The 13,157-nt window shown below is 37.4% G+C and overlaps 1 protein-coding gene across 2 annotated transcripts in view; it reads right to left on the bottom strand.

Annotated features, from left to right (window-relative positions):
- Positions 1-1,981: 1,981 nt before the first annotated feature.
- Positions 1,982-13,157, bottom strand: part of arhgef37 (Rho guanine nucleotide exchange factor 37) — a 29,279-nt gene continuing 18,103 nt past the window's right edge. For both annotated transcript variants that reach the window (XM_014988624.2, XM_088009394.1), the window contains 7 exons: positions 12,334-12,447; positions 12,010-12,179; positions 11,418-11,565; positions 11,198-11,326; positions 9,894-10,089; positions 9,066-9,235; positions 1,982-5,004 (listed from right to left, as the gene is read on the bottom strand). In XM_014988624.2, coding sequence (XP_014844110.2) covers positions 4,795-5,004; positions 9,066-9,235; positions 9,894-10,089; positions 11,198-11,326; positions 11,418-11,565; positions 12,010-12,179; positions 12,334-12,447 — 1,137 coding nt within the window. In that variant the 3' untranslated portion in view covers positions 1,982-4,794. The remainder of the gene's footprint in view (positions 5,005-9,065; positions 9,236-9,893; positions 10,090-11,197; positions 11,327-11,417; positions 11,566-12,009; positions 12,180-12,333; positions 12,448-13,157) is intronic.

The raw sequence follows: 13,157 nt of genomic DNA, 5'->3' as shown, positions 1-13,157 counted from the left end.
GCTTGATTGACTTTATTCTGACAAGCAAGTTTAGTTCGACTACATTGACTTCAATATTTTAGCTACAAAATAATTGTATCCTGAAAAAGAAATGTCTGAAATCCTATAATTTCTTTCCTATTTGAGGTGTAATTACTGTCATAGTTTTCTTCCTTGTTCAGCAAAAGTACATCCTTGTAGAATCTAAAAATGTGATGAATAAATATTGCAGCTTTGCACCCTAAAAACAGTGACACTTTGGCACCAACACTACATCAGGCTGGACGTCCTGCTGTGGATTAAACAGCTACATGGGACTAATTATCGGTTTCAGCTCCAAGTCACACTTACACACTCAGTATAAAAGCAAACTCTTGTAATCATTGCCAATTCACTACTAAGCTGTTGATAAAAAGGCAAAAAAAAGAGAGAAGAAAATTACACTTTCTGATTGATTTTTCAGTTTATCGTTATCGTCGAAGACAATATCATCATCATCTTTACTTCAAGAGGAAAGCACTTTTTGTGATCAACCACAAATTAATTATGTTGGTAAACTTAATGACCAACATGACCAATGAGATTGCTGCTTCTCATTGGTCATGTCAGGAAGTATCAGCAGTATTATTTTGAATTAAGCTTTGGTTTTTCTCAGTTTTGTAAAAAAAAAAAAAAAAAGTAACAGTACCTGCAGTTTGTTTCCTGCAGATGTACTTTGACTTCCAGGTAGCATGATTCATATTTCACCTTTCTGCTGGTGTGATCAGTTCATTCATTCTTGCCAGCTCAAACATTTCAGTGAAAATCAATCACATGTGGTCTTTTTTTACCTTATTTTCAGTGCATCTCATCACGCCTTTCCCTCAGAGTTAGCTTTATTAAAAAATCTACTCAGTTGATTTTTGAAAAATCCAATAAGAGTCCCTGTGTTTGACTCCCTGTGTTTTGACACACCAAAACATGAGAAAATGGCAATCAAGAATGACCGTTCACTGTCCTGTGGGTACCCAGTGTACTTTATACAAACAGTAGGTAAAATAATCATGGAACATTTCAGTGTATTTATCTATATATCTCTAATCACACCAGATGTCAAAATCACCCAAAATCATCCACATAACACAAACAAAACAAAATTAGTCCACAAATGAAGTTGGACTAATTTATTTATTCACTTAAATAATAAGATTTTTTGTTTTCCCCATGTAAAACAATAAGTAATGCACTTAACAACAATGAACTTGATACAATCGCTGCTACAAACTCCACTGCTAAAGAAAAATCATACTGGAGCTTCAGTTTAACATTTGCTGAAGATTTAGAAAAGCCAGTGAAATACTCTGAGAACATTGTCTGGTAAGATGAGGTTGAAGTTGAACTAATGGATGTCTTTGGGGGCAAATGGTTCTCCACATCACCCCAAAAAATACCTAGCCAAAAGTAAAGTTTGAGGATGAGTGCATCGTGCTGTGGGCTGCCTTACAACATACAGTAGACTTCATATTGAAGGGAGGATGAATAAGAAAATCTTCAGGAAGGTGGATGAACATACTACTAAATAAGAAGAAAAGTAAATTGTCAACACTGCAGGACTCCTTAGTCCATCTTGGAGATGACATTTTCTGAATCCAGAAAAACGCAGTAAAACAGAAAGGTAATACAAGTATACCACAATATTTTCAATAAAGTTCAGAAATGTGGAGACAGCTGCTGTGCAAACAGTGAGGGCAACAGACCTCCTCATCTTGCAGACTCAGAAACTGTGTTTACTCTGAAAACATTTCCAGTCAGTAACGAACTGCCACGACTGGTTTCCAACAGAGATGACAAATATTAAGAGAAAGACTGCAGGATTTGGTGTCTGTCAGAAATATGTGGAGACAGATTACCATGTAACCCAAAACAACTCAAAGACAAACCAGGTGTTACTTCATTCTGGTTTCCGTTTGTGTCGCCTCAGTAATGTTTCTGATTTCATGTGAAATGACGTAAGCACACAAAACAGGTTTCAGCGCCGTTTTATTGAAGCCTCGAAACCAGATCACAGCTGCCCTGACACAGTGCTGCTGCACTGCAGAGACTCCCATCTGCTGTGCAAATACATGTGTGAGTGAATGAGCTCAACAGCACAACGCTGGCAACACTTCCAAGGACTTCATGCTTCAGAATGGCCCTGAAGCATCCAATAAGTTAAAATCACAACAGGGTTTAACATAATTACATTATAATAAATTACAAAGAGCACTGCAGTACAAATTAGAAACCAACATTATCAGCAGGTTAATTTGTCACGTTAATAGTATAAACAAAAATTACAGAATCTGGGTCATTATAGAGCTCAGGTCATGTCAGGATAAATACTGACAATGGTAATGATGTTAAACAAACAAACCTATATAACACAGTAACACGGTGTACTCAAAAAGATTAGGCACAAACAGTATCACACACTCCCTCTAGTGGTGAAAGTATAGAAAAACAACAGCCGTTTCAGGTCAAAAATCTCTAACTCTGGAAGTATATAATCCAGTTTTTGGCAAGTGGTTTCAGATGTCAGCAGTAAGTAAGTTTAGGTTGCATAATGCACATGCAAATACTCAGGTTTATAAGACATAAGACACAAAATATAATCTAAATCAAACTACTTTTTTGTTATTTGCATGATTTACACAAACGTATCCAGCTTGAAGTCATTTTCTTACTAATCATCCTTCCTGTTGTGATGGCCTTTCTTGGCTGCTTTTAATTCATCATTCTCAGGGGTTGAGGAATTTCCGTGTTCTTCCTGCCAACCTTAGGGACATTTGCTACAGTGGCATTTTGCGGAGTACCACTGCAGCATGCTTTTGCTGAGCCTCCTGCTGCTCTGCTCCAATCTGACATTCAAACTGATGGAGAGAGATGAGATCCAGCTGAGCAGCTTGGACTGCGCCGAGGCTCCCTCTGCTACACAGCAGTAAATGCAACTTGTCAGGAGATTTTTAGGAACACCAAGTCTGGTTGCCATGTTGGCCACTGAAGGCCTGTGCAAATGTCTTTCTGAAAGAAAGAAACTGTTCCAGTTTGAAGGATTATCACTGCTTTAATGTCTTTTAACCTACATGGTGGCAAAATCCACAAGCCTGACTGTTTCCAAATGTTGAATAATCAATCAACTCAGCAGGTAATTATTTATTCACAATATCAGATCAAGTATATATTCATATTTAAATTAAAAAAGCTATATTTATCTATATTGTTTTTACTATTTATATAGAAAATAAAGGTGGATATTATTGTAAAATGTTTTAGTTATTATATATTCTTTCATTTTGAGAGATTGTAAGAATCTGCTGGAATTAAATCATCTTTGGCCTCAAAACCTTGACATACTATATCAAACTTAATCCTGCAATGTCTCAACAACTTGAAAAAAACGCTACAGAGACGCATGATCTACACTGATTAAACTGTATCCATAGCAACAACCATTATCAGGTGTGTTTGAAGGCAGAAGTAGGTCACCTCTGTCCTGCCTGGACTGTTTTATATCCATTACATAAACCTTGTTAAGTAAAATATGTCCAAGAAATGACGATCTTTGCTGTAATGGGGGCTGAGGGAGTTTAAACAAAGGTAACAAATCACCTCCTGAAACTTTTCCTGAGAATAAATCTCAGTTTCAGCTCCCTTCAACTCAGCCGCTGAGATATTTTGCACTTACATCCCATTACAACGTGTGAGATTATGAGAACGTTGTGTACCTGCCAGTCTCGATACAATGCTGGCACTGCTTCCAGGTGAGGAGGAGGGAGAGGTTCCCACACACAATCACCTGTCAGCACACAGGACGCACACATCAACCGTTTGCTCTCAATGTCTCGCTGTTGTAGTTCCCTCACTGACACAGAGAGCCTCTAATGAGAACACGCTGTCTATCTTTTTCAATTGCTATGCTCTTCTTTCCTGCTGAGGATCATGGGAAATGAGTCAAGGTTAGTCCTGATATTCTTTCTTTTTCTTCAGATCAGAAGGGCTGTCCAAACCGACCACTGGCACTAATAAAAACCGTCAGAATTTACCAGAGTTCAAGATTGTACGTCATGCTACATTCACAGTAAGCCGCTACTCTTCTTCAGTGCCCATGAGGAAGGCATCAGAGACCAGTTAGCTACGTAGCAGCAGCTTCCTTCATTTTTATCCAGTGCCATATCTGAAAACTTGAGAATCATAAAATAAACAAAAAGCAAAATCCACATTGAGGCATAACAAATATCAAAAATTTCTATTGCACAAATTCTGGCTACTTGAGCCCGGACCTTTCTAATGGCAGGCTGTGAGGTTTAGCTACAGTGTATGAGAGTTTGTGAGATGGCGAAAAATAAAAATAACAATAAAAAGAAAATATTATACACATTTTAAAACAAAACAGAAAAAAGCTTATCAAAATAATGGAACCTGCAAGTTCAACAATCTGCTGCACTTCTGTTGGTGACAAAAAAAGAAAACAAAATTACGTCTAACTTGTTTGAATTTGTTTTTGAAACTGCATATAGTTAACTTTAAATGTATCCACTTACCCAGACAAAGGCCAAAAAAGCCATAAAACTTTAAATTTAAATGAGATTTTCTCCTGATTTTGAAGAAAATTGTTTTCTTTATGGAAGGCTGTGAGGAAACACCTCAGTGGTCATTGATTTAAACTAGCTCACAATTGTTCTTACATGTAGTTTAAAATCCTGTTTGACACAAAATAAATCTACTTAAAGTGTTTTTGAGGATGCAGCTGCAGGTTTATGACAAAATGTTGTAGTATTCACAGAACATGGTGTTTTCCTAGTGGAGTGGAGGGGCCAGTGACCCTGTGCCAACAGGCATCCTGGTGAGGTAATTGGAGGGCACGTAGCCTCTCTGACCTCTGGCCTCCACCAGGCTCCACTCGGAGTTCCCTCGTTTGTCCTGCGACTCCAGGACCCGGACGGGTTCACCGGCACGGACCGATACTTCATGGTTTCCCCTCGCCGTGAAGTCATAGGCAGCGACCACCTTAAAAAGAAAGTGAAATACGTCTGTTTTCCAAGAATAGATGAGAAAATTTTCAATGTAACATGACTGGGTCAAATTTAAAGGTGACCTTTTATGCTTCCTGGCTCAAACATGTTAATTACATTTTTAAACAAAATCATTCTTAGATTATATTTTACCCTGCTCAGTAGTGTACGTTAAGCTCAAAACAAGCTGCTTTAGGGCCTCTTGTCACTTTAAATCCATATAAACTGCTGCTGGCAATGTCCCCAACTACACATTTACACTTGCACATGAAAACAGCTGCACAACGAACAAGAATGCAGCAAATAGAATGCATGTAATAGATCCGGTGAGTCACCAACAAAAAACTTGTGATAGAAGACATTAAAATTCATGTCTTGCTTATTAAGTTATTCTGTGTTGAGTAACTTTCAATTAGAAATTTGTGACTCTACGTTGTGTCACAGAGCTCTCTTTATCTTAGCCATTTTTTAAATTAATAAAGACAAGATAGCATCACTTGAAAAGTAAGGATGATACGTGCTAATGCTGATAAATCAGGAGTTGGCTACAAGAAAATTGCTACTGGTCAATATTGACAGTCGGAGCAGTAAGCTGGAACTGAACATGTTCATTGTGTTACTAGAAAGCTCATTGTTAGAAAACAGAAACAGGTCACAGTCTCCATAAGTACCATTTGAAGTGATCTACATTCAAAATGTAGGCCGTGCTGGAAGAAAAGCTTTTATCATGACATATAAAAACATGAGGAGTTTACAAAACACACTGTGTGTGTGTGTGCATTGTTCAAATGAAACGACAACTGTGCTTTGTTGGCAATATACTTTCCAGGTGGTCAGGAATGAAACAAATGATGACAATGAGAAATGAACACAAAGCTGACTGTTCAGAACGGTGGACGATCTGTTATGCTTAAATAACGAGGGGAGCCGGTAAGTGTGAAAGAGATTTGGGTTTTTTAAACTGTGGCGCAAAATTTCCTGTATTTTTACACCTGTAAAAAGTTCAACTGGAATATTTCCCTGTAGACAAAGTATGGTGAGAACTGGATGGTTTGTACAGAACAGGGATATACAATAAATCAATAACAATATGAATAATGACATGATCAATCTCAACAGATAATACATCTGACAGAAAATTCAATAATTTTATTCAACTCCGACCCAGAACTGCACTGCATTTTGGGGGATTTAGGCAGAGGGAAGACGGTAGCTGCTCAACCTCTCTGAGCAAGGTTGGTGGAATCAACTAACTCACTCGCTCTTTGGTTCCCTAGCAACTCACTCACTCTTTGGTTCCCTAGGAACTCACTCGCTCTTTGGTTCCCTAGCAACAACCTGCTGAGTAACTGGTAGCAGTTTCAGGTTTCACTACCATGCCTCGAAACTGCTTAAAAATAAAAATAAAAAAAACAATGGAGTCAAAACTGTGGATAAAATAGGAAAATTCACAGTATTTCACATATTTAAAATAAAAACTAATCAATAATTATTGATATTGACCAGCATGAAATGCTTATACTGTTTTATGTGTTGATAATTTTGTACTAAGCAGTTCTTTGCTAATTCATTTAAAAAACACCTTTTCAAGCAGCTGAAAAAAAAAACAGTAAGCAGGAGAAAAACTACACACTTTCTACAATTCGTCATTGTGATATTCTCTGGAAAGGTTAAGCCCACTAGTTATGTCTTGACAAATCCCAGCTCATCACCCCGCGCTCACACATCCCCAGACCGAAGGCTTCCTAATGAGCCTCGTGTTGGTATGACAGAGCGCCCCACCAGCACTAATAGCAGAGTTTAGGTGGCTGCTCGATGTCATTAACAAACCCTTCCCCGCAGCTCACCTCTGGGCTACAACATCCGTTCTGTCTCGACAGTCCACACCAATTACCATTTAATTAGAATTTTGCCAGGCAGGAAAAGGAAGTAGAAAAAATGTGAAGGTACCATGTCTATGGGCTGAAAAGAGAGAGAGAGAGAGAGAGAGAGAGAGAGAGAGAGAGAGAGAGAGAGAGAGAGAGAGAGAGAGACCTGCTGCAGCTGAATTTAAGAACAAGAGAGAAAGTCAACATATGCACGTGGTAGTAACAAACATGTTGCTGTATAGCAACAGTTTTTCTCTGAGATTTCTGAAGGAAATTTGTAAATATAATAATTAAGTGCTGTGAAGAAGTGAAGATTTGGTAATAGATCCATAACTTGATGCAAGTTTATAAGACTGACAAGCTAATCTCCTAATTTTCAAGACTGATCTTTTATTAAAGAAATCTAACTGTTAGAGCTATGTTAAGGTGAATTCAAGAAGATCAGAACGAAATGTGCTGCTTTTTGAGCATTGGAACAAATATTCCAATTTTCTGATAATTATCTATACAGACTATTGCAGTGAATGCGTTTTAAACAGCTTCTGATCTGAATGTATCCCACTGATGCATATTTCACACATACAGTAATAAGCATCAAACTGGATGCACTTTGTCAATGTAAAGGTCAAATATAATAATTTTGTCAATTTGCCTTTTAAATAACTATTATTTCATCTATGTAAATAAACGATTTGATTCAGCTTGGCAGCAAAACAATTCTGTTTGCTTAAATCAGGCAGTAGACTCCAGATTGTTTGAGAGGAAGAAGAGCAGAGAGACAGATCAACTCCCAGGGATGGCCAGAGGAGTTTCAGGATACTTTTTGTTGAGTAAAAATCCTCAATGTTGCCTTAAGCTAAACTGTTAATGTTTACAGTTTGCAGCATTTTAGATCCTGAAAAGTTTGTGTTGAATGAACCCTGCTCTGAGTTGCTGAAATTTCTCCAGTATTTTCAAACTCAAGATTCTTCTGATTTCCATTTATTGCAAATAAGATGCTGGATGAATTTTCATTATTGAATTATTATTATTGAATTTTCTTCCAACTCCACTTTGAAACAAACTTTTGACACAGATAACACATTAGAAGTCTCTAATGGCAGGCTGGAAATAAAAACGTTTCTCTTCTCTAACAAATTAAGCTGCAGTGAACATCAGTATTGTTGATACACCTTGCTTTTCAGGACTAGCCTTTTAGTTTCCATACTCCATAACATCACAATGCTGTGTGAAATCCTAACGCTTGTGACCAGAAAACAGTGTGTGGGTGTCTGTAGCATGGTCAGGGTGCAGGTGTGAAGGTTGTGAGCAGATTCTGGTTTATGGAGGGTGCAGGAAGGCAAAGACATCAACATACCGTAGGTCATTGGAGCAATTACTCATTTTTACCAGCATGACATATCTCACATGTGCATAACTCCCCATGTCCACACAAACACACACACCAACAGGAGTCACTCATGTACACTCTCCCATAAACCATCCCAAACGTAGTATTCTGACACTCCATCTCTCAGTCGCCCGGTCTCAAATGTAAATCAATCGGACAACATGCACACATGAGGAGAGAGGAGCTTTATCTCCGCCTGCAGCTCTGCGTCGCATAAATTAACTGGCAACCGACTTGCAAGGTTAAACAGCTAATTATGGAAGCTTCCATTAATAACACACGTGCATTCAGACACCCAGCCCTCTCTGTGCAATCACTGACTTACTATCACTGATCAACTCTTAACTTAGGAGCCCTCTCTTGTGAAAAAGTGACTCAATTTTAAAGGAAAACACTAATGATAATAACAAAATACACTTGAGCTGATCCTCATTAAGAAGGATTTATAATGATCAGAGTGCACGTTTAATCTTATGAATGACTGATGCTTTCATTGCAGAGAGCTGTCACAAGAGAAAGCAAAAGATCTGAGAGGATCGTTCATTTTGCAAAATTAACGAGCCTTTCAAATGTTGGTGTCACTTGAGACATGAGCTGCAGATCTAAACAGCAAACATTTAGCTGTTTAGATGTGCAGCTAAATCTCCTGAAATAAGCTTTTTAATATAGAACTTTTAAACAACTGAGCTATGTTATCCAAATAAAAAGTAAAGGAGCATCAGACACAAAAACAGAAAAAAAGCACTACAAATGAGGTCAATTTGTGGAATCGGTCAAAAAAGTAAAATTGTGAACTACCTGGAATAAAGGCTGACTTGTGACGTGGACAACTTGGGGATCTGGGATGCAGGAGTGTCTCCTGAACGCCATCATGTTTCCCGGCGTTGGAAGGAATGGCGAGGGGGGCGGGTCCTCTGCTGCTTGGTGATAGCGAATGAGCTTCGATGAAGGAACATAACCTTTCTTTGCTGAGAAGACACAATTTAAAATTTCATAACATTAATAATTTCTTCTATAGAGGATCTAAAACATATGGTTTACTTTTATTAAGGTCTAAAGACAGTCAGACGGAAATAAATAATCAGCATTTGAGTTGTTAACTTGTAATAACCTTAATAATACATTTAAAAATATCCATTTTATTCAAAATTGTAAAATCTGACATTCTCAAATTAACAAAAGATGGCCAAATTTAACTGTTTCTTTATGTCTCTTGTTGGTGAATTAGATTTTATATAGGAAATGTATCCAACGCAATATTTTAATTGCTAATATTAAGAAAAAAAAATCTAAATTTTACAAGCCAAATCCGTTTTAATGCAAGGCTCTTAATTGAAAAACATGTATTTTCATTTACGAAGTTAAATATCCAAAGTATTGTTTTGTGTAATAAAAGTAACCCATTAGTGTAATGTGTAAAGTCAACCAATAGGTGGCAGCAGAATACTAAAATAAAAACTACAAAAAAATCCCAAACATCCCTTTAAAACTTGATCACAGCAAGAAACCACTTATGACCCACTGTGCTTCTTTTCTCAATTACTTTTTTTCATCAGATTAATTTGTTAAATTTTCTCAATTCTAAGCCAGTCAAGTTTAAACGTTCTTGATAAAAAGAGTCTTTACCTCCTGAATCAACCAGCCACCTCCGTTTGTCTCCACGGGTGTCGAACTCGCTGATGAGGGCAACAAAGTCCCCCTTGGTCAGGTTCAGGTCGAAGTCCCGGGTTCCCACCACTGTGTTTGTGACCTGGAAGATCTTACCGGAGCCGTGCTTATCTGTTAGCTGCTGCAGGCGCCGCTGACACGACGGGCTCAGAGGCTGAAAGAGTAGAAAAATACATGAATAAAAAACATAAATTAGAAATGAAGTGAATAGACCAACATAGAAATTGTTTCAGGCATTTTGAAAGATTTCAATATTATTGCATGTGGTTTTTAGCTTTACTGAAAACAGAGCAGTCTAAAAAAAGTCTGAGCAGATCAGTGAGTAATGATCACACATAAATGACCTGAAGCCATAAGTGTCATTGTTCTGACTTTCCTGTGACTCAAATTTTTTCAGCAAAACTTGTTGGACTTGTTCTATTTCTTTTTAAGGTATGTTTCTTAAGCTTCAAACAAAACATGACGCTTACATTCCACTCTCTTAAAAGGTATTTTTATGCAAAGCTGTTTGACAAGTTTTAATTAGTGTATGAACAAGTAGAACAGCAGGAATTACAGCCAGCTGTGACTAAGGAAAAGTAAAGTATGTAATTACCACATATAAATGAGCAGTGATTTGAAGTTTTGAGCTTCATTTGGTGCCAAATATAAATTATCTGAAATTAAGGCTGTAGCTGCTTTTCCTATCCCTCCAATCCCAATTATGGGAATAACTTATGCTAGCTTGGTAGCAAAAATGAAGCATATGTGAAGTGTTTTTATTTTTAAGCAGTTATGAGGCACAGTGACAAAACCTTCAGCTGCTGCTGCGTAAGTTACTCAACAGGTTGTTGCTAGGTAACCAAAGAGTGAGTGAGTTGCTAGGCAACAAAAGAGTGAATGAGTACACCTAGCTTAGCTATCCATGAGATTGGCTAAAGTCTATCTTCTGCCTACATCCCCCAGAATGCTGTGCAGTTCTGGATAGGAGTTTCATATGTATTACCTATTGATACTGATCACGTGTCTATTGTGATAAAGATATTATTGATTTTTTATTTTTTATTTTTTATTTTTTTGCCAGTGCTAATTATACAAAAATGAATGCACCCTCCATACCCTTTGGACTAGACATAGATTTATGACCACAATATTTTATGTTTCAGCTACATTGGAGATGTTATGTTGCTGAGCTGTATTAGCATAAATATATTAGTCACCAAAGAAAATAAGAATTATTATTAATGAATAATAATGAAAAGATTAATTATTTTTATTTCAACCTGGACAGCTGGAGAATTAAGGGTTTCTTGCACACTTTGGCATAAAATGTCCAAATTCCTGGCTCCTTCAAGCACAGCAGTCTCTACCCACTCCTGGAATTCCGTTGGATGATAGGAACTGTGAGGAAGCTGCAGATGGAGAACATCAGTGTCAATAAGTATTAAAATATCAAATATTTGCTTAGTTAACAGCATTATCATTAAGTATGGAAGCTTGTACCTGTAGTGCAAAGCCCTGAAAGAGCTGCTCCATGTCTGCAGCGAGGTCTCTGTGCAAGCAGCTGAACGTCCCCAACATTCTCCAGATCATCTGCAGAGCGAGGCCATTAAAGCGAGGAAGCTCGTTGAGGAGCAATGTGTTGATTGTCCTGGAAGTGAGGAGGGAAGGGGAAGAAATGTGGCATTAAAAACTGGAAAATGGCAACAAAAAAATGTAATTCAATACCATTCTGACAGTACAGCAGAAGAAAGCAGACATGTTGTACTCAGACCTACGTTTTTATGGATGATGAAGTATTTTGCTATAATGTTACATTTCAAGGAAAGAGGTGGACCCTTTCAAACCTGCGAACATCATTCCAGTATTAGCAGAAACATGATGTTGTGTTGGCAGAAGGAACTGGCGCACTTTACGAAGTAAATAGCTCCATAAGCAAAGACCATTACACTGGAAGATTAAAGCAATATCCAAAGAAAATGTGTTCCTGCCTTTTTGTCATTATTTACAGTTTAGCTAAAACTGAATTAACTTAGTTACAATATTTACAACTATCAGCTGGTAATTTAACTCAATTTTATTTTTGTTTCGTTACTTGTACGCGTTGGCCACAGCCTGTTCCTCGTAGCTCAGTTTGGGTTTTCCCTCTATCACTTCATAGTCAAGCAGCTTGTGGAGTCGTTTTCTAATCAGGTTCTTCGGTCCCACCAGGAGGTCCCGCAGTTCACAGAGTGGCTTGTGAATCAGGGTCTTCATCCTTTTTTCCTGAAAAAAATGGCAAGAGTTAAAGTTGATGTTAAACACTTCTTATCATGTATCAAATATTGAGAACTTTCAGAATGGGTTGTTTATTTATTAGATTTTTTTTAATTCAGGAATATTTTGAATTTTTTACTCTAATTTCCTTGATATGACTTACAAACATTGGAAGGATCCACTGTCTGAGCGCAGTGTGGATCTCCTTGTAGCAAACAGGGGCCTTTTCACCATCCATGTCAAAGTCAAACTCTTCTGTCTTACATTCCAGGAACCTCTGCAGACCAACAAGTAAACATTTAAATCTTAATTGGTTTATTTAATTATGTTTCTGTGAAACAAAAAAAAAAACATTAAAAGTCTGAGTAGTTACTGAAGCAACAAGCTGTAAGGGGAAAAACATCAATTTGAAAGTAATAATGGCCTTGTTATTAAATATTTTTTCTGGTAAAATACATACAAGACGGGAAATGGCGAAAAAACAGAAAAACAGATGGGAGGAAATGTTAAACAAGAAAGGCATAGGACAAAAATTAGAGAAAAAAACTACTGGGAGAATAATTTTAGACCTTAAAACACTAGTCTCTAGTGTGTGACCTAAAATGAGCTCCTGGGTTTACTCAGTGTGGCTCAGATGGCAGCAGAAAAATGTTTATTCATATTAAACTTCTCCAGCCACTGCAACTGGACTGGAAAGTTCCAGTATGTGAGTCAGTTGGTCCAGTTTGAGCTTCAGAAATGAACATGTGGTACTTTCTCACTTTTAACTGGAATTATTTAGATCAATGGGAATCTGACAGCTTGAAGGAGTGGAAAATAGTTAAAATAGTCAAAATAGTTATAAGGAAAATATATTTCTAAAATATTTGCAAATAATTCTCAAATGGTAAGTGAGAAATGACACAAAGCAGCCTGGAGGAAGGTAAGTAGATTATGTGTTAGGAATGTGATGACCCATCAGTGTCACTGTAAACAAAGAAACACATG

The sequence above is a fragment of the Poecilia mexicana genome, unplaced genomic scaffold (genome assembly GCF_051168715.1).
Source record: "Poecilia mexicana isolate PSO_F unplaced genomic scaffold, ASM5116871v1 scaffold_10, whole genome shotgun sequence".
Taxonomy (NCBI): Eukaryota; Metazoa; Chordata; class Actinopteri; order Cyprinodontiformes; family Poeciliidae; genus Poecilia; species Poecilia mexicana.
Note: the sequence above shows the minus strand (reverse complement) of the source record. Positions and strands in the feature narration are given on the sequence as shown.